General features: G+C 51.0%; 1 protein-coding gene across 7 annotated transcripts in view; it reads right to left on the bottom strand.

The window, feature by feature from the left end:
* PLCD1 (phospholipase C delta 1) overlaps positions 1–25,846 on the bottom strand; it is a 49,222-nt gene extending 23,376 nt beyond the window's left edge. Inside the window, exons 1-3 of one of the 7 annotated variants that reach the window (XM_072599180.1) lie at positions 7,760–7,842; positions 7,292–7,367; positions 6,503–6,559 (exon numbers count right to left, since the gene is read on the bottom strand). In XM_072599180.1, coding sequence (XP_072455281.1) covers positions 6,503–6,559; positions 7,292–7,316 — 82 coding nt within the window. In that variant the 5' untranslated portion in view covers positions 7,317–7,367; positions 7,760–7,842. Of the gene's footprint in view, positions 1–2,182; positions 2,195–6,502; positions 6,560–7,291; positions 7,368–7,759; positions 7,943–25,252; positions 25,497–25,730 lie in introns of those variants that run through there. The other 6 variants (XM_072599179.1, XM_072599176.1, XM_072599183.1 and 3 more) reach the window with 6 other exon arrangements.
* Positions 25,847–26,420: the final 574 nt, after the last annotated feature.

The following is a 26,420-nucleotide window of genomic DNA, read 5'->3' as shown; positions in this document are numbered from 1 at the left end:
TAGGTGAGTGTAAGAGTGTGTGTGTCAGTGTATGTGTGTGTGAATGTATATATGAGTGTGAGTAAGAGTGTGTGTGTGAGTATATATGTGTGTGTGTGTGTGTGTGTGTGTGTGTGTGTGTGAGAGAGAGAGAGAGAGAGAGAGAGAGAGAGATTCCCCACCCTTCTTCCTTGTATTTTCCTCCTACAGGCTTTCCATCCCTTCTAGTTTCAGACAGCCGACGTTCCCATGAAAACACCTCATCCTTTGCCCCCTTCTCTCGCCTCCCAACCCTTTCCACTCCCGGGGCCAGGAGGAGGTGCCACTCCCTGCTCCCACCCAGCCCAGCCTCAACACTCTTGCAGGACTTTTAGATGCTTGACGATGTTACTGTCTGTATTTTTGTCTCTGTCATGTGTTTTCCTTCAGGTCACTCACTCTCCCCAATTCCTCAAGGAAGTGCAGTATCTGGGCATGGCCTTTCTAAGGGTGGCACAGTCCATAGAGCACTAGGCCTAGAGACAGGAAGACTCTTCCTGAGTTCCAATCTGGCCTCAGACAGTCACTAGTTGTGGGACCCTAGGCAAATCACTTCACCCTTTTGCCTCAGTTTCCTCATCTGTAAAATGAGCTGGAAAAGGAAATGGCAAATACTCAGTATTTCTGCCAAGAAAACCCCCAATGGGGTCATGAAGAGCTGAAGAGTGGTGGCTGTGGATAACAGCCACCACTTTTCTGTTTACCCCAGCTCTGCCCCTATCTTTGGTAACCTCATTATTCACATTCCTATCATCCCATGACCTCCTCTTTAATTCCCAAGCTCCTAAAGTCACCGCCAGGATGACCACACCTGCTGCCCTGCCCAGAGGTTGGCTAGCTTTCCTCCTTCCATCCCTCCCACTTTTCTTCCCCTCCTCCACTCCTCAGGCACCTGCTCTCACCTCCTTCCATGACTATCAGACTCTCAAACCTTCACTGTCCTCCCAGCATATTTTAGCCCTGCTCTGACTTCACTTCCCTCCTTTTAAAGCCTTGCTCCTATTGCCAGGCCCTTCAACACTCAAGAGTCATTCATCCTTCCATTGTTGGGGCTGAGCTCATCCTCAGCCTGAGGTCCCCACCACTGACCCTCTCTACTGTGACTCCCAAGCTGCCAGGCGCAGCCATGAGGTCAGGCTGATGAGATTCACCAGCTCAGAGTCCAGTCAACATCACCTTCACATGTGCCCCGAAATCTCTGATTTCTCCGATTTCTATGTGACTCTGGGAACTCCTCCCCATTTCTGAGCCCTGCCTGACTCCCTCTCAGCCTCCCATTCATCTTTTTTTGTGATATATTTGGCAACACACATGAACATTTCCATACAAAAAGAATAGGAAAAGAGGATTGTGTACAGAATGACTACTCCATACAAACTCATTTTAAAATTATATAGTAAATAAATTTAAATTATTAATATGTAATGACGTATTCAATTAATAGGTAATATTGAACACTACAATGACCACAAAGTCCAGTGTTACGCTCCCTGCTGCAAGCCCTGCGTTGCCTCACTCGCCCTATCCCTCTTCTCTTCCATAGTTTTTAAGTTTCTTTGACATTCTTTTCTGCTTTTTCCTTTTTATTGTTACCCATAACCCTCCACCCTAACTGCTGACTCCGCCTCCCAATAAAAGTCCTCCCTTAAAACACACATAATTAAGCAAAACAAATTCATTCTTTGGCCACCCTTGAAAATGTATGCCTTATTCTGCACCCCTAGTTCACCACTTTTCCTCTAAGAAGTAGATGATCCTTCAATCAGTAGGTCAGTAAACATTTATTAACCACCTACTAGGTTCCAGGCCCTGTGCTAAGCACCAGGGATACAAAAAGAGGCAAAAGACAGTCCCTGTCCTCAAGGAGCTCCCAGTCCAATGGGGGAGAGATTAAGCAAAGAAATCCATCAAACAAGCTACAGAAAAAAGAAAGAGATGAGGATTAGCGGGGGACGGAGGAAGGTGGGATTTCAGACTTCAAGGAAGCCTGCAAGTCAGTGGTCAGAATGGAGAAGGAAGATTGGTGCAGGTCTGGGGGGGAGGGATGATCAGAGAGATGGCCAGAGAAGGAGGAAGGGTCCCTGGATGGAAGAGGGCCTGGCAGGAGGACACAGGGGGCAGGTTCTGTAGGGCTGTGGACAGGCTGAGGGTTACTGAGGGTTACTGAGGGTCCACACTTGGTCCTTGTGCTGGTTGGAGCACCAAGTCCTTCCATTTCATGGTCATTGCACAGCCTCTCTCTTCCTGACGGGACCACTGGCAATGAGGGCTGGCATCTTCCCTCCCCTGGCAAGGCCTCCACTCTCTTCAGTTTCTCAAAGGAGGTGGGGGCCCTTCTGGTCAAGGCAAACTCCTCCCTTGAAGCCCACCACCCTCTCCTTTTTCATCTCTCCTTCCCATTGTCTACAAACACCCTAAAGAAACTATTGGTTGGACTCTGTCATCCCCTCCCCTTAAGCAAACATCCCAGAACTCACACCCCCCTTTCATCCTACCTCAGAGATTTTACTCACTGTTTGACCTTGGGTAAGTCACTGAACTCAGCTTTCTCATCTTTAAAGTGGGGACAATCTACCTCATGGGACTATTGTAAGACAATAACCTATCATCTGCTAATGTTTGCCTTTTGTAAATTTTAGGAATGAAAAAAAAGAGGATCCAGGGATGTGGGTGGTACTGGGTGGGGGCTATTCCAGCAGGCTCAGAAAGGATACCAATGCACATTTACAGACCTTAGCCTTGGAAAGGGTTTCACAAACATCTGTTTCAACCTGAATCATTAGGGAAAGTGGAGTGTGTGTGTGGTGGGGGGAGGAAGGCCTGGCTTGGCCACTCCCAAAGGTGCCCAGACAGCACCCCCTCCTGTAGAGGACCTTCCCCTTTCACAAGCCTCATTACAGCTTCAGTTCATTTCAACAAAGATTTACCCAATGATACAAAAATTTAAATATGGCCTAATCCCTGCCCTCAAAGAGCCTCCATTCCACTGAGGCTCCACCCCTGAAGGAACAGTGAGGTTACAAAGCGTAGACCCCTCTTAACCTCTAAACCTTTAAATGAAGAATATAGGACCCTTAGACCAAGAGCTGAACAAGGCCCTTCAGGCCATCAATCCCAACCTCCTCATTTTACAGATGAGGAAACTGAGGCAGAGAAAGCCCCAGAGCTAATAAAGTCAGGCAGTTTTCCTGACTCCCAGTCCCATGGTCTTCCCGTATGTCACATATTCACCCTAACCTCTCAGAGTGAATGAGTTCCTGCAGGAGGGAGCTGGGGCTCGTTTACAGGCAGCCAGAGAAGGACAAACAAACCTTGCTCCTTTCATTAGGTCAAGGCTGGTTCCATTGTGCTTTTTCGTTCAGGCACTGACTCGGTCCAGTCTCACCTGCTTGTCAGGCCGTGCTCATCACATAGCTCTGACTGTGACACATGAGGGTCTATTGCTGAAGGCCTAGGAGAGCAACCAGTCCAACCCAGCAAGCACCTAGCTGCCCAGGGATTTGACACCTAGTAGACACTTAGTGGAGCAGCTAGGTGGAATGTCAGTCTGGCCTCAGAGACTTCCCAGCTGGCTGACCCTGGGCAAGTCACTTCACCCCATTTGCCTCACTTTCTTCATCTGTAAAATGATCTAGAGAAGGAAATGGCAAAGCCCTCCAAGAAAGACCTCAAAAAGAGTTCACAAAGAGTCAGGCTAAGATAACCGAACAGTGACAACACACACTATCTGGTGCCTTGGATAACCTAACCAAAGTACAGCCTCTGGTGCTTATATTTTGAAAGGTGGAAGAAACAAAATGAATACATTCTTCCTTTAGAAAAGGAAAGAAAAACAAAACATTTCCTTCCATCAGGGGCTCAGCCTTCACAGAGGGTGGGAGAGGCAGCAAGGTCCAGAGTCAGACAGAAAACCAGAACTCAAATCTTAGCTTAGCAACCCCCTTCCTGGATGACCTCACCTCCAGGCCTCAGTTTCCTCATCTGTAAAACAAAGCAGGTTGGACTGGATGGTCCCCGAGGTTCCTTCCTGCTCTAACTCTCTGACTTCACAGAAGAACAGAAGAGGGAGGCCTGGGAAGGAAGGCCAGGACTCCAAAGGGCAGAGGTGAGAAGCCCTGACCAACTGGTCCAGGTGGGAGAGGGGCTGGGGTGGGGGCAGGGAGGGGTCATTCCCAGAGGAAATAGCTCCAATCTCAGCCGGGCACTAGGTTTTATCTCTGAAGCCTTTCCTTCCTCCAGGGAAGGGCTGGAACCATCCCGTTCCCCTCAGGGAGAGATAAGAGATGGGGAGGAGCTGGCGGCCTAGACCCAACCTGGAGCCAGAGAGACTTCCCCATTCTCATGGTTGCTCTTGGTCAACCAAGACCGCCTCTTGCAGGGACTTGGAGCCAGTCCTTCCCCTTTCCTGAGCCTCAGTTTCCCCAATAGTCAAAAGTGATTAGGCTGCCGATCTCTATGCCTCTGGACTTCTAGCTCTGAAATGCTAATTAAATGGGAGCTGAAAGAATCTATCTCTCCCAGGGACCAGAATCACACACTTTTGTGAGCTGGAAAGGACCTTGGAGCTGTCTAGTTCGAACTGTGTCTGAAAAAAAAATCCTCACTCTACCTTTCCAGAAAAGAAGTCATCTTGCTCCCCTCACTGGCCTCCATTTCCTTGTCTGTCAAATCAGGCCTGCCGTCTAAAGGGCCTTCCAGCCCTCCATTTACCAGCCAGCTTGGGGATCCTCAAACTGTCTTTCTGCAATATCCCCCTCCTCTTGCATCTTCCCTCTGGTGTGCTCTCAGACTCAAGGGCAAGCTTGGAAGTGTTTAATAATCGGCTCTCCAAAAAATGTATACAGGACATCCTCCAGCTTAGTCAGCATTATGAATACTTCCTCACGTTCTGAAGAACAGACAATCAAACACTCAATAGATCTGACACCATTTGGAGCATTTGCAGATTTCTGGTGTGTGAATGCTCACGCTGACAGTTCCACAAGCCCTGTGGCCGCACTCCAGTAACCTTCTGACCCAGAGTCTTGTCTTCATGAAGTATTCCCACTTCCCACACCCAGTCCTCATATGAGGAAGTCCCAGGGCAGAGATGATCAATCTATCTTCCTTGACCTTGGAACTTGACTGCCTTCGAGGCTGGCGGAGCCCAGCAGCCCCGAATCAGCAAGACTGGCCATAGACCAGCTCTGCCCAGAGGAGCTACCAGCTGCCCTCACGCGAAAAGGAGTTTGGGCCTTAAAGAATTCCCTGGAAAAGTCTCTTGACTTCCATAATGCTACTGCTAAGTATAAAGAGGAGGGAAGTCCAGCGGCACCGGGCAGCAGAACCCCTAGCAGGGAATGACATACTTTACCAAGCAGGCCTGGGAGCAGATGGGACATCAGAGCCCTCTCCTCTCACCCCTGCCCCCCAGATCAGAAAGCCTATCTGTTCACACCTGCCAGCTGTCTGCCCAGCTGCTGCCCGGGTGAAGTCGGTGCTGAGCATGGGCAATACCATTCAGATGCACTGGGATGAGCCCCTACCCCACCCCCTAGAGCTGGGAACACTCTCCCTACCCCTCCCCCTTCCCCATTGGTTTACAGGAACTAATCTGCTGCAGAGAGATAAGGGAATCCCAAGGCCATAGAAATAGGAATGAGGGCACCGACCAACAAAGCAGTCCATCCTCCTCCTGCAAACCAAGCCACAGGGAGCCCCCATAGGGCACTGCTACCTCCCCCAGGCTGTAGAAGGGTAAGGGACATTCCCTGCTCCCTGACCTCCCCTGCTTTGAGACTCATACTAAGAAGAGGCCGAAATGAGAGAGGAGGAAAATGGGAAAGAAAAGAGGGATAATCCCTGGCTTTCAGGCTCACCTTGTGACTTGGGCCAATTTAGAACCTCTCTGAGACTCAGTTTCCGCTTTATTCCTAGGAACTCTGAATCTTTACTGACAGCCCCAGAGATCAGCCAGGCCTGCCATGGTCTTCCAATTGTTCCCAGTGGGTCAGCCTCCTCCACTAGACTAAACCTCCGTCCTCTACCTCCTCCTCCCCTACCCTAAAGGAGCAGAGCTGGGGGAGATGAAAAGGAACATCAGTAATTACTAATTGACTAACCAATTGGTGAAAAGCTGCTCCCTGGCCCCAGCCAGGGCTCTGTAGTCAGGGGAGGTAGTATGGTTCAGTGAACTCAGGATTTGGAGTCAGGTCTACCACTGACTCATGGCACTATAACCTTTTTGGGTCTCAGTGTCCTCAACTGTAAAATGAGTGACTTGAGCTAGACAGTAATACGTTGGCATTACTAAGTCAGCTGGCATTTATATAAGGGCTGGGGCAGCTAGGTGGCAAGATGGATAGGGCCTGGGCCTGGAGTCCGAAAGGCCTGAGTTCCAATCCAACCTCAGACACTTACTAGTTGTGTGAACCTGAGAAAATCACTTCCCCTCTGTTTGCCTTAGTTTCCTCACCTGTAAAATGGGGATAATGACAATGCTTACCTCTCAGGGTTGTTGTGAGGATCAGATGAGATACTTGTGAAGTGCCCAGCACAGCACCTGGCATAGAGTGAGTCCCATATAAATGTTAACTATCATTATCACTACACAGAACCTTCCGGAGGTGTGTTTCCAGCAGTTATCTCATCTGCTGCCTCTCCCAGTCCCAAATCTCCGGTCTTATGGTGGCAGAATGCATCGAGCCACAAATACTTCTTGAGGAACCTCAGTACATAGAGCAGAGCAGACTAGGTCCCTTCTGGAAGGGTGGGGTGCTTGACCTGGTCTCCCCCTCACTCAGAAGGAAAGGTAGGCGCCCTCCTTCCTGCTGAGGCTATGAAGTGGCATTAACTGTACCTCTCCCCATTGCTGACCTCTCTAATAACACCTCAGCCAGGCACCCTCCTCCTGGGCCTCCCACACTTGACAAGAAGCTTCAGGTCCCCGACTCTCTGAGCCTGGGGCCAGGTCTCTCTCCCTCTTAGCTCATGATGGAAATAGTGAGCCCTGGAAATGGAGTCATTCGATCTGGGCCCAGGCAGTAGGCTCAGGGAGCCATGTACACAGGGGATGGATTCCCAGAGTCCCACTGCATTCATAACGCAAACATGCATGCACACACCCACATCCACACGGCCTCCCTGATACCCTCCTGGCCAGCCCTCCTAAACTGGAGTCAAAGAGAAGGCTTCGGGATTAATCCTCTCTACTTTCCTCCAACCAACCCAAATCCCCTACTGGGCCACGAAGAGATGCACCCGCAGGCACATGCAGTTGTCCCAAGACGCGTACAGATGTTTCCATGTTGTGCATCCATTATCTCCTCTAAGGTCCCAGATGGCCAGCTGGCTCCAGACCGCCAAGGGACCTGTTGGCAGTGCCCAGTGGGGAAGTGGCAGAGCTGGGCAGGAACCTGGGTGTCCTGGCTTGGGGGCGGGGTAAGGGGTCTCCTGAACGCCCTTCTTCCCACGGCAGGGCCCCAGCTCGCAGCCCCGGAGGCTCCCAGACCCGCAGGGGTGCCCCACTCCGCCTCGGCAGCGCCCCCCGCCCTCCAGCATGCACCCTTCCCAAGTTAGGCGGACGCACTGCCCCGAGCGCCAGCCAGATCACCGGGAGGACTCCGGAGGGGTGGGCGGAAGGGATCTGCCCTCTCCTGCCAGGAGCGGCCGCGCTCGCCTGCTCTCGCACCCGTCGGTCCGCCCCACCCAGCCCAGCTCCAGCTCCAGCCCGTCCCTCCCAGTCCGGGACCACCCCACTCACCCAACCTCTGGCAGTTGAGCGCTGCCACCTGCCAGTTGTGCTCCCGCAGGAAGACCTCTCGGGAGCGGCTGTGCGAGGGGCGCCAGCCCAGGCATTGCATGATGAGGGGATGCGCCCGCAGCCGGAGAGCCGGCGGCTGGTCCTGGCACCTGCAGCCTGGGCTGGCCCTCGTCTGTTCCTCGTCTGTCCCACCCCGCTCCGCCCGGTCAGCCTTGACAGGGAGGGGCAGGGCCTACCGCGCTGGAGGCGGGGAAAGGAAGCGGGGGTGGAGCCAGGGGGCAGGAGCCCAGGCGGGCTGCACTGTCCGGGGTCCTGGGAGAGCGCGCGGAGAGCGCACAGACGGGCAAAAGGAGCCCAGGTCTGGGAGGGCGCTACGGGGTCCTCGGCTCCCTAATGGTCCGGGAAGCAATCAGGCTGGGGGGCAAGGACGGAGCGGCTCGTCTGTCCGTCTATCTGTGGGGGTCCTGATCCCTCTTACCCAAAAGAGCACTTCTGGGGATGGACAGCGACCAAGGCCTGCCCAGCACACATACACACACACTCTCGTGCACACTCACATATGCACACACACAGACTCACAAACACACACACTCACGTGCACTCATACACATGCACACACTCACACAGACTCACAAACACACTCATATACTCACACACTCACACACACTCACACACCCTCACCCCAAACTTCTTTCTCTAGTCTAAACACCCATGTTCATAAATCTTGTCATCTCCTTAGAACTGGGTGACCCCTGAGGTAACCCATTCCACTCTGTCATTGACAGCTGAGAAAAGGGACTCTCAGAGAGGGAAACCAGCTTCTCCCTGGTTACACAGACGCTAAGTAGTAAATTCAGGCCAGGCTCCATAGTAGCTGGTCTCACCACGCTTGTTCTCCAGTTCCCTCAAGAACCTGGCCGGCCACCTTGTTCCCCTCAACTGGCTGATAGTGAACTTCCTAAAATGTTCTCAACCTCCGTTAGTGGTCTGACCACAGCAGAGAGCGAAGCATCCCCTTCCTCATTCTAGAAACACCGCTTCTCCAAAGACAAGGCCAAAGACTCTCTCCAGTGGCCCCCTCCCCCTGTTCTGAGGGGTGATCCAGGGCCTTGCAGGACAGGGCTGTTCGGCTGAGATGGCCCAGACCCAGAAAAGACCCTGGAATGCTTGTGCCACTGGGGGAAAGAAAGTGCCAGAGAGAAAGTGTAGCAGGTATAACCAGAGCAGGGTGAAGCCAGAAAGTAAGCACTTCCCTGGTGGGAGGAGAGGGGAACAAGCATGGATTAGGCACCCATCTGTGTGCCAGGCACTGTGCCAAGAGCTTTACCAAGGTGATTTCTTTCTTTCCTCACAATGACCCTGGGAGAAAGGTGAGTTATTATCTCCTTTTTCCTGATAAGGAAACAAGTTAAGTAATTGCCCAAGGTCACGCAACTAATGTTTCAGGTTTTTCTGACTCCAGGCCCAGCCTCTATCATTGCCAAGGGAAGGGTCCAGCCTCAGTTCAGTAAATCAATGGGGGGCACTTGCTCCCCAAGGTCCTGTCCTGGGGCCCTCCCCTTTTCCCTGTCCCCTGTTCTCTCCCCTTGGCAATATTTCCACTCTCAGACGCGCGAGTCCTCAGACAATGCTCTGGGAGCAGAGGTCTGACCCCGTGACTGCTCTGTGTCTCCTCCCCTGGGGAGCTGTGTCCCCCAGGGGCTTCCTGGGCACCAGAGTCCGGTCTTTGTAGCATAGCGCTGCAACTTAGGGTCTGTGGGACACACATGATCAAGCACTCACTGGTGCTGGTGAGAGACATCCTCATGCCCATCCACAGTGGGAATGAGTGGGTCTCCTCCTGGAACTGGAATGGCATGGAGGTAAAAGCACTGACCTCTACCTATGGATGCCAGGATTCGAATCCTGGGCAAGCCACTTGGAGCTTCAGCTCCTCATTTGTAAAATGAGTATGCTAAGGGTTGTGAGTGATTCAGAGTACTTATACTTACGAAGTGCTTGGCCTGTGCCAGGTTTTAGGGATACCCTCACTCACATAGCACAGGATGGACACCAAGGAATGGGCCCTGGGAACATCTACACATTTGAAAGGACTTTTCTTTTCATGCCTGTTCAGGAGGAAAGAACCTCGTTGGTCTCACAGGGCTTCCCTGATCCATGTGAATGGTGGATCCAGGGGCCCACTGGTTCTTGCAGCTTGGACTCACTTATCTTGTTATGCTATGGGAGACAGTGACCCTGCTTGGGGGTGGAGCTCCCTGAGGGCTTGGACGCCAGTTTACCTGCTCTCTGGGTATTCCCAGTGTTTCCTCCCATGTCTTTAATATACTTGAAAGCACTTACTGCTCCGAGCTCTGTCTTCCCCCCTCCCTAAAACAGGAAGGGGTGGCATAGAGGAGGAGGAAGGGATGGCAGCCCCTAGAGCCAGAAAAGACCATTAACATTTGGTCTTAACCACTCCATTTCACGGGACAAGAGAGAAGTGACCACAGAGTTACTTGGGCAGGACAGAGTCTGGTGGCCTGGTCTCTGGAGCTCTGGGCCGATGTAGGGCTGAGCCTTTCAGCACTAGGACCCAAGGGCTTCTCCCAGATCAGGGAGCTGGGCTGCTCCTCCCTACCCCAGGCTATGAGGGTTAGATGGACAAGCTCCTGGCATCAGAAGCCAGGGGTGGGATACTCCACTGCAGCGTGGAGGCACTAAACTGGTGACTACCAGCCAATCCTTCAAACACCAAGTGCTGTGGGGACTCAAGAAAGGGAAAATGGTTTGGGGCAGAGAAGGCCAGGTGAAGGGACCAGAAGTGTGCTGAGAAGACTGCTGGGGCACCATCTTGACTGGTGTCAGCTCTCAGGAGGATTGGGAGCTATGGCACTTGGAGAGAGTATAAGCTCTGTGAAGGGAGAGAATATTCACTTTCTAACTGTGTAAACTAGTTATTGGAGACAAAGCATGCTGACTGAGAGAGGAATTCAGCATCCAGACCCCTGGGGACCAAGAGGGATTCTGTCTGTGCCTGAAAAGACAAGAGCTTCTTCACCTTCACCCAGGAGGGAGAATGGAAAGGGACATGGAAATTTGCTAAAGGCAAAAGGTGAGCTGTGCCCTAGGGTTCCATGGCCTTCTCTGCTCCATGGAGGAAAGAGGGTCCTGGGCTGCTCAGGACAGAGTGCTGAGGCAAAAGGGGAAGAGACTAACAACTCCCCAATCACTGAGAACAGTAATCATGAGATTCCTTCCTCCTCTCCTTCTCCTCCTCCCTGCTGGCTCTCTCCCTGAGCCTCTCCGTCAAGGGGTGCACAGTACAGACAACCAGGCTTGTATAATCCTGGTTGGTCACCGCATTGATCAGTTATTATGTCCTTCAAGCCATTCCATGATGATTTTTTTTAAAGATTATCTAATTTCTGTAACAACCAACGGGTCTTAAACAGAAACCAGATTCAAGGTTTTATTTCCAAGATAAATAAGGAATTGATTCCAGTTTGAGTAAAAGCTATTTGACAATTGACAGATGTTCAATGGCTATAGATAAGCAGTTCTCAATAGATGTAGTTTTAAAAATGTTCCAAATCACTAACAGAGAAACAGAAATTAAAACAGTTCCAAGAGTGTACCCCCACCAGGAAGACTGGCAATATAATTAAAAAATAAAAACAACCAATATTGGAGGGGCTATGGGAAAACAGGTACATTAATAGACAGTTGGTGAAGCCGTGAATGGGTTCAGCCATTCTGGAAAGCAATTTGGAACTATGACCCCAAAGTTCCTAAACTCCCAAAGGGTGTACACCCTTTGATCCAGTGATTATCAGTACACCAAGGAGAGCAAAGAAAAGTAGAAAAGGACACACATGCACAAAGAATTTTATAGCAACTCTTTCTGTAGGAGTAAAGAACCAAGGGTATGCCCATCCACTGGGGAAAGACCACACACATTTTTATATAAGAATGTCAAGAGCCATAAGAAATGAGGAAAGGGTTGGTTTCAGAGAACTGGGAAAGATTTTATATGAATTCATACAGGGCGAAATGAGAAGATCTAGGAAAGCAACGTATACAATAACAACATGGTTAAGACAAACAACTTTGAAAGACATAATAGCTGATCAACAGGTGACCAACCAGGACTCTACAGGACTGACGCTAAAGGGGAGGGATGAGCTAAATATGTAGAATGACACGTATCTTTTCAACATGAGCAAGTGGGAATTTGTTTTACTTACTACACATATTTGTTAGAGGACTCACTTTTGTTTTTTCAGAGCAGAGCGGGGATTGAGAAGGAAAAGAAAATAAATGCTCGTTAATTGAAAAATGTAACTAAAAAGTTCTCTGAAATGTCAGTATGTGTGGTGGTTGCAGAGAGAGTATACTGGGAGTAATTAAAAGGAGCATGAGATGGGGGAGAGAGGAAGGGAGGGAGGAAGAGAGATTACCCTGAGGACACACACAGAGGAGGGAATTCTCTTTCCAAATAACCAAGATTTCTCCCCCAACATCTCCCCCTACCACCACCATGCATCCCAGTGGAGACTCTAGAGGAACCACAGAGATGTTATCAGCCAGTAATACTTTAGAAACCACAAAGCAGAAAAAAAAGATTATGCTACATGGATGTGGACCCTCATGGATTTCCCTAGACAAAAAATGGGCTCAGCAATGGTGTTTGAGGCTGGTTAAGAAGAATTCTTCTTTCTAAGCCCCCATTAAGCAACTGCCCTGCCCATGGTTTCATGCACAAGGCCTAGTCAAAGAAAGTTCTCCCCAGGAGCTGAGGGAAGATGTCAAGCCCCTGGGACCCTGAAGGAGGATCTGGAAGCGTAGCTCTGACCACACAAGGGTAGAAGCCATCTGAGAAAGGGTGATCGGCTTTCCTACTATACCTGATAACTCAAAACCCCAAATGTTGTGATATTTGTATCCAAAAAAGTGTGTTGAATGTGGAGCTACAGGCCTGGGGCTTGAATTTAGGTTCTGTCACTTAGTGCCTTTTCTAATCAGTAAAATGAGGAGGTTGAACTGGATGACTTCTAATGCGCCTTTCTGGGTCTAAACCAATGACATGAGACCTTTCCTGATCTTTCCTACGTGCAGCTAGCTGGCTGCTGGCTGCTGGCTGCTGGCCTCTCCTCCCCTCCACCTCACCATACAGTCTTATATTTACTTGGTGCACACCCATGCCTGCCCATCTTGTCTCCCTAAGGGAATCTAATCTGCTTAACAGCAGAGTCCATTCATTTTAGTCCCTTCATCCCCAGCTCGTAGCACCAGGAACAGGGTAGATGCTTAATCAATTTTTATTGATTGATCACCCCTGAGTTCCTAGCTCTCTGCTCCGTATGGGGTAAGCACATTGGAAGAGTTTATTGAATGGAAAGGCAGGTGAGAACCCAACAGTGGAGGGCCTGAGGAATTTGGACTATCTTCTCTCAACCAGTGGCTTCCAATGTGATCCGCCCTTCACCTATTGCCAGCTAAGACTCTTCTGATTCTCTAAAAGATTCCGGTGCTACCCTCCTTCTGTACCTAGTGTGGATCCCTTGGGGCACTTTTGATCTCAATGAGACCCTGGAACTGGAGCAGCAGCCCACAGGTGCCCTTGGGGAAATTCTATCTTCAATACCCTGTTGGCCTTCAGAGCTCCTTGTGACTGTGGGAAGTGAGTTTGCATTGCAGGCTCTGTGCTAGAAGAGGGACAGTGACTAAGAGCCCCCTCTTCTTCATTTTGAGTGCACAGCCATGGCGAGGAAAAGATCTCCCCACCAAACTTTGCTCTTCCCAACTTGGCTATGACTGTTGAAGGCATCACCACCCTCCCAAGCACCAGGCTCACAGTGTCAGAGTCATCATGGACTGCTCTCTCTCTTTTTCTCCCAGACCCAATCTGCTGCCAAGCCTGGTGGATTCCATGACAACCATCTGTTGAGTACAGCTCCTTCTCTGTCCTCTCACCACCATGACCATGAGGCTGGCTCACCTCTAGCTGGATTATTGCAGGGACCCTCTCACTGCAGTGCCTGCCTCAAGTCCCCTCTCCAGCCTATCCTCGGCAGGAGTCTGATTGCAGAAACAGAATGAGGAGAAAAACGTATTCGATAACAGCGGCATTGTTCAACAACAACTTTAAAAGACTCCTCTGATCGGTGCAGGGACCACTTTCAGTTACAGAGGAAAATAACAAGATATGCTTGATGGCATTGGTGCCCAGTCATATCTGTCTCCTCCTGACCTCATGTGGGGTTTCCTTGGCAAAGACACTGGAGTTTGGCATGTCCTTCTCCAGCTCATTTTACAGATGAGGAAACTGAGGCAAACAGGGTGAAGTGACTTGCCCAGGGGCACACAGTTAATAAGGATCGGGGAGGCCAGATTTGAGCTCAGAAAGAAGACTCCCTGACTCCAGACCCCTCCCTCTGTGAGCTATGGCTCCACTTCATGGCCCAATGAAACCTGCTATCCACCTCTTAACTTGGAGTGAAGACTGAGACATGTTTTGGGACATGGTCAATGGGGGAATTTGTTTTGCTTGATTATACATGTCTATAACATGACTAATACCATGTTACTAAGGGAATAATACTAAACACTAAGTGGCTAATAAATACTAAATACCAAATTAATTTAGAAGTCTTAGAAAGTCATCAAGTGAGCCAGAGTGTGTTCAGCCAGGTTGAGAACACAGATAAGCCTTGTGGAGTGGTTTATAAAACGGTGAGCCAGTTGGGAAGGAACATGGAGGAACTGAGCTGCTGGCTTCAGAGAGGAGAGCATTGCCCAAGGGCCTGAGAAGGAATCACTTGGAAGGGAGAATAAGAAGAGCCTGGGCTTTGGTGTCTTTCTCCCCTCTCCTATACCTTGACCAGAAGAGGAACTCCTGAGAGTTGGAGGATCGCATCAGTGTCATCATCTTTGTGATGGTAGCGGTTGTTGGCAGTGGCTACACTGGCAGCCACAGGCAGATGGCTGATGAGGAAAGGCAGATTCAAGGAGCCTGGCTGGACTACAACATGCCTAAGGGGAAGAAGAACTTCCTGCCACCAAGCCCTGGTACCTCTTTGCCATAGCCAGTGCTCTTTAAGCTCGCACCCACTTTCCTCTGGACTCAGTACTGCTGGGTGAGTGGGCCCATAGTTTTGGGGGATGTTGTGGATCAGTGTTACCAACTTAGTAAAGATCTGTTTCTAAAAACTAATTAAATCTGGCTGACTGATGTCAACTGATAGTCATGGCGGGGGTGGACACTATTGAAGCCTCATGAGCTGTATCCAGCTTTAGAAAACCACCTCTAGCCCTTCAGTCACCCCCAGACACTGAAGGGACTCGTCACTCGCTGAGCTCTGGGGATCAACTCTACGATGAAAGAGTAGCTCCTAAGCCTGCGTGGGCAACACTAACAACAGTCATCAAAATGACCCAATAATCATGAGACAATTATTATTGATGTCTACCCTCTTCCCCAGGGCATACCCAGGGCTTCTTTGAAAATGAGGAAGTGTATTCAACTCACATTAATTTCACTCAAAATATTATTTATAATAACTTGCTCTCTATGACTGGCCTTGTGTTTTCATTGGGATAGGGAGCTCCCAGGTGACGCAGCCCCTCTACTAATGCATATGGTCTTGGAAGGTTGCCTACAGCACTAAAATGCTGAGTGACTTGTCGAAAATCACCCACCTAGCCTGGGTCAGATGTGCCTGTGGGTGGTGTGCTAGAACTGGAGTCAGGAAGTCCTGAGTTCAAATCTGGTCTCAGACACCCGTGAGACCCTGGGCAAGTCACTTACCTTCTGCCTGCCTCAATTTCCTCGTCTGTAAAATGGGACAAAAGGTTGTTGTGAGGATCAAAAGAAACTGCCTGTGAAGTGCTTTGCCAACCACACAGGACCATATCAGTGCTCGGTGCTCCTGCCTTGAGATCCTCTAGACATGTACTATTTTAAAACAGTATTTGTTTCCTTTAAATTTTTTTTCATGTTTTATCAATTTGTCAACAGGAACTTGTTAAGCACCTACGTGGCTCCAGGTCTTGGAGCAGGCAAGGAGGGCACCCAGCCAAAGCTGAATCAGCCCCTGACCTCAAGGATCTCCCATTTTATAATCGACCTAAAACATGAGTGGACATAGAAAATAGTAGATAGATATGCACTTGAGGAATCAACATGCACCTGTCAACGAGTGCGTGCTTTGCTTTTCCTAATGGGAGAGTCTGGGGACCCCTGCCATAGACAACAGTCCGTGGCAGTCACTGAGGAAAGGGGCCCATCGAAGGCAGCCTATGAAGACAAATCTGACAGCAAATCAGAGGAGGAGCCAACAAAGTTAGGAGGTTACTGCTGCACCTGGGGGCCTGCCAGGCCCTGGACAAGGGTGGGCAGCAGTGGTGGAAAAGGGTGCTCAGGTTCAGTCCAGGGAGGAGTGTCATGAAAGAAAAACTGTTGACTAATGTGATGCAGAGAGCACAGACCAGGAGGAATGCAGCTTCCAAGCCAGGACGACCAGGAGAGACATGACGCTGCCACCAAAAAGAGGGGAGCCCAGCAGCAGGTGCACACCCCAGGAGCTGGGTAGGAAAGAAATGTCTCAGAGACCAAAAAATCTGTCAGTACTTTTTGTGGAAGGAAAGAACAAGAAATGAAGCATGCAGCCACCCCCCAGGAAACAGCCAAACAAATTGTGGCGCCTGGGTGTGTGATGGAGCATGAACAGTTGGGATCCTGCTTGCCATCCGTGCGCCCTTCAGCACCTCGTATTACCTCTGGACCTCACTCTCTTATCTGCAAAATGGCTGGTAATGGTCTAGATAGTTTCCGAGGTCCCAGTTCTAGATATAGGATGCTGTGAGCATGGGGAATTCAGACAAGCACAGAAAGACGCAGGAAGGGAAGGATGAGTAGTAGAATATCAATGAAAGGGAAAACAAAATGGTGCTGAAGGCTGCATGATGATCATAAGTAACTGGCCCCAGAGGAGAGATGGGGAAATGCACTTCAGCTGGAGAGGTGGGGTACTGTGGGTGCGCAATGGTGCATGCACTCTCAGATGTGGCACCTACTTTGGTTGATTTTCCTGATTGGTTTGAATTTGTTACAAGAGAAGGCTAGCTGGAATATCCACACAGAGGTCCCCAGGAGGCAGGATAAAAGGGCTCAGATGCTGGAGATGTTGTAGAGTGTCCACATAGGAACAGAGAATAACTCAGTCCTCAAGAGCAGGGCAGCTAGGGGAAGGAGAGCCAAGGCTAGAGGTCAGATCTGCTACTAAGAGTGGGGGGATAGGATGGGGAGAACAAGTCAGAGATAAGAAAAGGAAGCCCAAGGCTAGAGCTCTAAGCCAGTCCTACACTGGGAAGCATATGAGAAGTTCCAACTCAGGATATAAGAAATTTCTGCCTCTGCCCTCACCAGGCATCTTGCAGCATGCATATCTGTACAACAAGGACCTAGGCCTTAGGGGACCCAACAGGAAAAAACTCCATTTGCTGCCCCAACCCTGAGGGCCTAGGATCCAGGGCCTCACAATTTTAGTGTTAAAGAGTCCTCAGATTCCCCAGCTGATAAATGGTCAAAGGATATCAACAGGAAGTTTTCAGAGGAAGAAATTAAAGCTATCTATAGTCATATGAAAAAGTGCTCTAAATCACTATTGATTAGAGAGATGCAAATTAAAACAACCCTGAGGTACCATATCACACCTATCAGATTGGCTAGCATGACAGGACAGGAAGATAATAAATACTGGAGAGGATGTGGGAGAGTTGGAACACTGATTCATTGTTGGTGGAGCTGTGAGCTGATCCAACCATTCTGGAGAGCCATTTGGAACTATACCCAAAGGGCTACAAAAATATGCATATCTTTTGACCCAGCAATACCACTTCTAGGACTGTATCCCCAAGAGATCATAAAAATGGGAAAAGGTCCCTCATGTACAAAATTATTCATAGCAGCTCTCTTTGTGGTGGCCAAGAACTGGAAATCAAAGGGATGCCCATCAATTGGGGAATGGCTGAACAAGTTGTGGTATACGAATGTAATGGAATACTATTGTGCTATGAGAAACGATGAACAGGAAGAGTTCAGAGAGGCCTGAAAATACTTATATGAACTGATGCTGACTGAAAGGAGCAGAACCAGGAGAACTCTGTGCACAGCAACAACCACAGTGTGCAAGGAAGTTTTCTGGCAGACTTAGCCCTTCACAGCCATGCAAGGACCTAAAACATTCTCAAAGGACTCTTGAGGCAAAATGCTTCCACATCCAGAGAAAGAACTATGGAACTGGAATGCAGAATGAAGCAGGCCATTTTCTCTTGTTATGTTTTGATTTGTTTTCATGGTTTCTCCCATGCATTTTAATTCTTCTATGCAACATGAGGAAGGTGAAGATGTATTTAATAAGAATGTTTGTGTAGAACCTATATAAGACCGTACGCTGTCTCAGAGAGGGGGAGAGAAAGGAGAGGGAAAGATGGGGGAGGGAGGAGGGAAAAATCTAAGCTATATGGAAGTTATTGTAGAAAACTGAAAACAAATTAATTAAATAATTTTAAAAAGAAATTTTAAAAAAGGAGTCCTCAGAGCTGGAAAGGGCCAAGAGATCACCAAGGCCGTCCTGGAGGCTCCTTCTACAGTATTCATGACAAATCCAGCCCTACATGGAAATCTCTCAGGATGAAAAGCTCACTGCCTCCTAAGCCAGCCCAATGGGACAGCTTTTTCTGATCTCAGGCCTAAATCAGCCCCCTCACCCCAATCCCCCATTGCTCGTGGTCCCCCTGGGGCCAAGCTGAACAGAGCTCAGGTTCATTTCTTGTCCCCAGGACACCTTTCCTGGATTCTCAGCCCCATCCCGAGGCCCCTCTTCTCCTCATCCCCACTTCTTTCAAATGATCTTTGTGCAAATCTGGAGAGCCAAGAGAGAAGTGAAGGCATGTGTCCTGAGGACCTTGGTGGTCCACACTGTCCTCTCCCTTCTCTCCCACCCCTAGTACCTACAGTTGAGTTACAGTCTTGCTGTCCCATTGGGCCTCTGGCATCTGGCCCAGTGCCAGCACACTCATTGACTCTTGCCACAGCCATGGCGCCACAACACTGGAGGCCTTTGCCATCCCACACTCCTGCTGTTCCCTCCTCCACGATACCCTTTTCCACACCTTCTCCTGCTGAAAGCCTCCTCTCTGTAAGGTCCAGTTCAAGGCCCAGTTCCAGCACAAAGTCTTTTTGTGACCCCAAGTCCAGCTGGAAATATTGTTTCCAGCCTGTGAACTGGGCATGTGCCTCCTCCATTTATCCAATGTTGGGTTTGTATTCTAGTGATTTATGAATAATAACTGGTGGTTGTTGTTTCACTATAGTAGAGAAATGAACTTTTAAGAAGATTGCCTTCATCTGGAGAATGGTGTATGAATCCCATGCAGTATTACTGCACCATAAGACATGATGAAAGGGAAGGGTCAGAGAAACCTCGGAAGACTTGCACGAACTGATGCAGAGTGAAGTGAGCAGACCCAGGAGAACAACACATACACCGTAACAATGCCATTGGACAGACAAGCAGCTTTGAAAGGCTTGGGAACTCTGATGAATGCGTGAGGACTGATGATGAACCCTGTTGCCTACCTCCTGTCAGAGAAGGGGTGGGTACAGAAGGAGACGGGCATTTGTGGGCGTGGCCAATGCAGCCATCTGTCTGGTGAGCCTGTGCATGTTGGTTACAAGGATTTCTTTTTCTTTTGAAAAAAGATGATTTGGGGGAAAGGTTGAAAGGAGGAAGCTAGGGCAACACTTGTCATGGAAAAGAAAAGAGAGTAGGTCATGAGTCCTCTCTTCAAAAATTCACAGAAGAGGCAAACAGAACAGGGCAACTCTGAAAGTACCACGATGAATGTGTTTAATCCTTTAAAGGAAAAGCCAGCTGAGTACAATAAGGGATCCATCGTTTCATGGGCAAAATCCTGCTATACTTACTGCTCTATTAGCCACAAAGAAACACTCGATTTAATGTTTGTTAAGTTCAGAATGTCCAAATATTAAAGAAGGAAAAAGAACAATGCCTGCTGACATATCTATAGCTATGTGATATTGCATATATCCTCACAATGAATCAGTGGGGGGAAAAGCTGTTACTATCCCCATTATGCAGATATGGAAACTGAGGCTGAGGGATATGGTCATTTGCCCAGGGTCACACAGTTAGGAAGCACCTGGGACAGCATAGAACTCCTGTCTGCTGGAGTCCAATTCTAGTGCTCTACCCCTGCTGCAAAGGGAAGAGAGAGAGAGAGAGAGAGAGAGAGAGAGAGAGAGAGAGAGAGAGAGAGAGAGAGAGGGAGAGAGGGAGGGAGGGAGGGAGGGAGGGAGGGAGAGGGAGTGTGTGAAAGGCCTGAGGAGATGCTCCAGAGATTCTTGGGCAGAGTGTATAGTCACAGGGGTGGTCATCCTTCACCAGCTTCACCCTCTCCTCCAGAGTCATCAGAGTCCAGGGGCACGTTAAAAGTCAAGAGGCCAGACTGTGGCTCAGGATGTGGTGGGTGAGACCATGGGGTCTTTGATGTCTAACCATGCTCTAAGCCTAAGCCTCCACAGTGCTGCCTTTAGCTATCTTCCCAGTCATTGGAACATGCTGTTCTCCTCCGCCCATTTTGCCCGCCAGGGGAAGTCCCCACAGGCTTTGGGGCAGACACCCCGCTAACTCACTGAAGGGTTTGAGGTCTGTCAGCTACACCCCCTGCATCCCCAACCCCCACCCCTGTCTGCGGGGACAGTTTTACCAGGGTGTGGAGCAGTCCTGGCCCCAGACATTCTAGTTCTCCCCCTAGAGGTGCTAGTCCATCCCACACATGCCATAGAGTAGCTATTTTATGTAGCTAAATACTTTGTGAAGCTTGGGGCAGCTAGGTGGAACAGTGGATAGGACACAGGGCCTTGGATTTAGGAAGATCTGACTCCAAATCCGGCCTCTGACAGTAGCTGTGTCATTTCACCTTGTTGGCCTCAGTTATCTCATCTGTAAAATGAACTGCAGAAGGAAATGGCAAACCACTCCAAATGGGGTCACACAAATCAGACACAACAGAAATGAATGAACAGCAGCAAAAGTTATTTTATGTAAGAAAATGGAGACAATTGGAAAAGGAGAAAGAAAATCCAACAGCAATAAGGTAGCAGGCCTGGCCAGAGCAGGGCAAAGAGCGAAGCAAATGGTCCAAAGAGCAGAGCCTGAGCTGCAGTCTGATGCCCAAATATCTGAGCATCCTCTATCTGTGAAATCCACAGAAACCACGACACGTGAGCATCAGGGAGAGGGCCCAGGGATGATCTGCCCAGGTGAGAGAAGGCTCACACTATGCAGGAGAGGGTGTCATGGGGGAACCTCTCAGGCCAATGAGTGGGGAGGAAACAGAGGAGCCACTGGCCAGGGGGCAAGGGAGCAGCCCCTTCCCTGAGCCGATTCAGGTGCTGTGCCCAGGATGGTGCAGGCTGTGGAAGTCTGTGCAAATGTTCCCTCTCGTTCTTGACTCCACTAGGAGCCCCTGATTCTCCAGTGCTCAGGGCTGTCTGAGGTCACTACAGCCTAAGGCTACGCCAGGCTTTCCAAGGCTGCCAGCCTCCCTACCCCCTTCAGATGCCCATTTAGGGTTTAGGCCAGGCTGAGACACTCCTGAGCTCAGCTCATGTGCCTTAGTGACACATCCTGTACATGCTGAGTAATAGCTGCAGATACATGGGTAGAGGTGGTCTTTACCAAAGATCTTGAACCCCAATAGGAAACTCTGCCAAGGCAGTGCAGTGCTGTGGCTAGCATTTAGAACACAGTGTTAAGACCTGAATTCCAATAGTGCCTCAGACACCCATTAGTGCTTCTGCCAGGCCCCTTCCATCAGTACAGCAGTACTGGGGCGAGGGTGGGATGGGGGGGGTAGACAGGTGAGTAAAGGAGACAACAGAGATCATGTACTTTGATATCTTAAAGGTCTCTAGAAATTTAAGCACCTAGTGTTCCGTGCATAAACATTCGAGTTTTTATTAGCTCCATTTTATAGATGAGGACACGGCTCAGGGGGATGAAATCGGTGGCCCAGGGTCACATATACCAACAGGAAGTGTTTGATATTGAATCTGCAGCCAGGTTGCCCTGAGCTGTCACTTGTGTGACCTTGCACCAGTCACTTCTCTGTTGGTTTCAGCTTTCTTCTCTGGAAAATGAGATGCTTAACATGATCCCTAAATTCCAGCATGGAACTAGGCAAAAAGCACTAGAAGACATGGGTTCAGATCCTGACTCTCTCTGTGACTTTGGGGGAGTTGTTTCACCTACCTTCCCTAAGCCTCAGCTTCTTTATCTGTAAAATGAAGGGATCAGACTTAATAGCTTCAGAGACTTCTTCCAGTTTCACTGCTCTAGTCACTGTCCAGGATGTTCAGGAGAGCACCTGGGATGGGCAGTGTGAGCTGCAGGAGCAGCCAAGGGACGCCTCAGGCAGCTGGGTGGTTCAGTGGCTAGAGCACCAGACCTAGAGTCAGGAAGACCTGAGTTTAAATTCAGCCTCAGACACTGCCTAGTTGTGTGACCTTGGACAAGTCACTTAACCCTGTCTGCCTCAGTTCCTTATCTGTAAACTGGGGACACATTGAAGAAGGACATGGCAAACCACTCCAGCATCTTTGCCAAGAAAACCCCATGACCTACGAAACATGACAACCAAAGGAATACTGCCCCCACTTCTCCACAGAGCCTCATTCCCCTTCCCCTGCTCCCCTTCTGCAGCAGGGAACTCCTGTCACCCCCCATTTCTAGGATTATGGATATAGTTAAATGTTGCTCTTTCTTCTTTTCTGTAAATCACTGGAACCAAACCCTCTCAGATTCTGGCTGAGATTAGATGTGGTTCTATCAGTGTTTCTGATCTTGGTCATCAGAGCAGCATCTTACCACTACCCCCAAAAAAGACAACTGCTTTATTGTGAGGCAGGGAGGGAGAGAGGCCAGGATGGGGGGGGGGGGGAGGGGGAGGGGCCAGGATGGAGGGGGTGGGGAGAAGACAGGGTGGGATGAGGCTTGGCCTTTAGATGGAGCAGGAATTGGACCTTGGTCTTGACCCTCCCCAGGGAAAGCTTGACTCTGAAAGATACCCCAAGAAGTCATTCAGGCTGGCAGGGCAGAGCCCAAATTTCTGTAATCTGTCTGTAGCCAGGGTTGTCCCTCCCATTTCTCCTGCAGCCTCCACCAAGAAACTGTCCATGGCCCTGGATCAGAGGGCCCAGAGAGAATGCTGGCTGCCCCCTCCCCGCCAAATCCTCGGACCTCTGCTTGGCATGTCCTAGGGTAGGAGTGAGGGGGGGATGGGAAAGGGGGCAAAGCTCTGCCCCCTCCCCTCAGCCCTTTTCACCCTTCCAACGGTTCATTAGGCTCTCTGGAGCACAAGTCTCGCACCTTATGTAAGAACTGTTCGGTGATCTCTCCCTACCCTATGGTTGGTCAAAGACCTTTTGTGAGAACCTGCAAGGCTGAGGTGGGAAAATGGAAGGGACAAGGCTGGGCCCAGAGGCAGGGGTCCTGCTTCTGAAGCCAGTGGGATTCTGGTCACTTTTGCTCTTGGGGTTCAGTTCTCTCTTCTGGAAAAGAGGGTTTGAACGAGATACTCCCCAAGATCCCTTCCAAAGCCCTGGGGGTCTCCCTTCCTGGTGACCCATGTCCCAATGTTCCAGTGCCCTCTTACTGGCCACCTTCCCCTCCCTCCTTCTCCTCCCCCCCCCCCCCTACGAACTAGAGGAAGCCAGAGCCCCTTTTCCAGATAAACGGACAGTAGGCTCCCCCCACCAAAAAAATCCCAGAAAACAAAAAGCCCTTCCCAGCTAGGACATACTCTAGCAGAAGGGGAAGCTGGCGGGGGCCCTGCGTGAGCCCCCTCCTCTACAGCCCCAGCCGCCAGCACAGGACAGCGCAGACGCACCCTCCGACTCGGCCATCGGACCGGGCTAAAAGTGGAGGCGTAGCTTCAGCCGGAGCGCTAGCCAAGGTGGGCCGACTGACCCTCTACCGCCTTCCGGTTCTAGCCCCGGGCGAGGTCCATCTGAAAGGGGGCGGGAGGGAGGGTAAGGGGCCAGGGGTGTCTAGGTCTTTCTTGCCCTTCCCCAGCTTTCAGCATTCCTGGCGTCCCGTGGAGTGTGACCCTCCCCCCGCTCCCCGCTGAGAGCCCGCAGCCGGGACAAACAGAGCTTGTAGTCCCAGGAGCAGGGGGAGGCCCTCCCCTCCCCAACACAAATACTCTCTTATTAGAACAGAGGGGCCGAGGATGGACCGCGTGAGCCCCACAGCAAGAGGCTGTCACACACGTGGCCATTCTATGTTCTAAATCTATCAACCCAGATGTGTGTGTGTGTGTGTGTGTGTGTGTGTGTGTGGTGTGTGTGTGTGGTGTGTGTGTGTGTGTGTGTGTGTGTGGTGTGTGTGTGTGTGTGTGTGTGTGTGTGTGTGTGTGTGTGTGTGTGTGTGTGTGTGGTGTGTGTGTGTGTGTGTGTGGTGTGTGTGGTGTGTGGTGTGTGTGTGTGGTGTGTGTGTGTGTGGTGTGTGTGTATGTGTGGTGTGTGTGTGTGTGTGGTGTGTGTGTGTGTGGTGTGTGTGTGTGTGTGTGTGGTGTGTGTGGTGTGTGTGTGTGGTGTGTGTGTGTGTGTGGTGTGTGTGTGTGGTGTGGTGTGTGTGTGTGTGGGGTGTGTGTGTGGTGTGTGTGTGTGGTGTGTGTGTGTGTGTGTGGTGTGTGTGGTGTGTGTGTGTGGTGTGTGTGTGGGGGTGTGTGTGTGTGGGGGGGTGTGTGTGTGGTGTGTGTGTGTGGTGTGTGTGGTGTGTGTGTGTGTGGTGTGTGTGTGTGTGGTGTGTGTGGTGTGTGTGTGTGTGTGTGGTGTGTGTGTGGGGGTGTGTGTGTGTGTGGGTGTGTGTGTGTGGTGTGTGTGTGTGTGTGTGTGTGTGTGGTGTGTGTGTGTGTGTGTGTGTGTGTGTGTGTGTGTGTGGTGTGTGCGCGCACTCAAACCTGTATTTTCCATCCCTACTGCCCCGCCCCGATCTATGGCCAAACGGCCAAACCGAATCCTACCGAATCTGTCCGCAACCCAATCTCTGAACGCAATGAGACGCGGGTAGTACCGCACGCAGTCTCCTACCAGATCTCACACACACACACACACACTCACGCACACGGTTCCAAGCGCACAAAACTTTGTCACATCACACACACCCTCGTCCCTCCCAAGCCAGCCGGTCCCACACATACACCGTTACAAAGTTACGCGTACAAAGTTACACAGACGCACACAGGATCCCAAGCTCGGAAACTGGGACAGACAGCCCCCCCCCCCCACGGTCACGCACACGTACACACAGGTACACAGAATTCAGCGCACGTCTCCGGCGAATGAGGGACCTGGCCGCGCCCTGACAAGAAGAAGGGCTGGAGGAAGGAAGGGGGGTCCCCGCGGGAGGCCGGGATGCTCACCATGCAGCGCCAGGAAGCCTCCGTTGGAGTCCATGGCAGCTAGGCTCGGGCCAGCTGTGCCAGTTGCTGCTCGAGCCAAGCTTCAGGGAGCAGGCTGCGGCACCAAGGGGCTGGGGGCCGGCCTTGGGAGAGGAGGCGGGTAGACAAGCAGGAGGGAGGGAGGGAGCCGAGCCCAACCCCAACCCCAACCTCAGTACTGCCTCCCGGGCTCGGGCCCTGGCCCGCCAGCCCCTCCCCGGGGCCCAGACAGCGACACCCGCCCTCCGAGCCCTCCGAGCCGCCCCGCCCGAAATTAACTGCGGTCTGGCCTTCAAGGAGGGGGTTGGGGCTGGGGGACCCGGTCCTGCCCCTGCCCCTACGGCCGCACGGGAGTCCAGGCCAGCGGCCGCCCTCTAGCCCCTAGGTTCTGAGGGGCTTGGGAAGAGAAGAGGAGACAGGGGAGCCTGGTCTGGACTTCAGTCCTTCCCCTATGCCCTACCTCCTGCAAAGAATGGGTCTGGGGCAATCGTGGTTTCTTCTCTCCTGCAGTCCCGCTCCCCCGCTGGGGGCCGGGCCCTAGCCAGCACCCCCCCCATCCTTCCTCCCCAGCCCCGAAACTCGCTCCACCACGCGCGCTCTCCCTCCCTCCTCTGGGTCTCTGGGTCTCTGTCTCTGTCTCTGTCTGTCTGTCTGTCTGTCTCTGACACACACACACACACACACACACACACACACACACACACACACACACACACACACACACACACACACACACACACACACACACACACACACACACACACACACACACACACACACACACACACACACACACACACACACACACACACACACACACACACACACACACACACACACACACACACACACACACACACACACACACACACACACACACACACACACACACACACACACACACACACACACCCCGCTGCAGTTCCAGGGGGAGACTAGGGCCGGATTTCCGCACAACTTGACTTCAGGGACCCCTCCAAGCGGGCCCACCTGACCTCCTGACCCTCGGCTCCCTGGCCCAGGTTGGGAGCCGAACAAAGCCCACTCAGCCCAGGGCACAGCCCCACCCCAAGCCGCTTGGCAGCGCCGGACCTGGACACGCCCAAAGGGGAGCCCAGAATAGCCTGTGACTGGGACGGCGGCGAGCTGC

The sequence above is a fragment of the Notamacropus eugenii genome, chromosome 3, assembly GCF_028372415.1.
Source record: "Notamacropus eugenii isolate mMacEug1 chromosome 3, mMacEug1.pri_v2, whole genome shotgun sequence".
In the NCBI taxonomy this organism is placed as follows: Eukaryota; Metazoa; Chordata; class Mammalia; order Diprotodontia; family Macropodidae; genus Notamacropus; species Notamacropus eugenii.
This window is presented reverse-complemented; position numbering and strand designations above follow the sequence as displayed.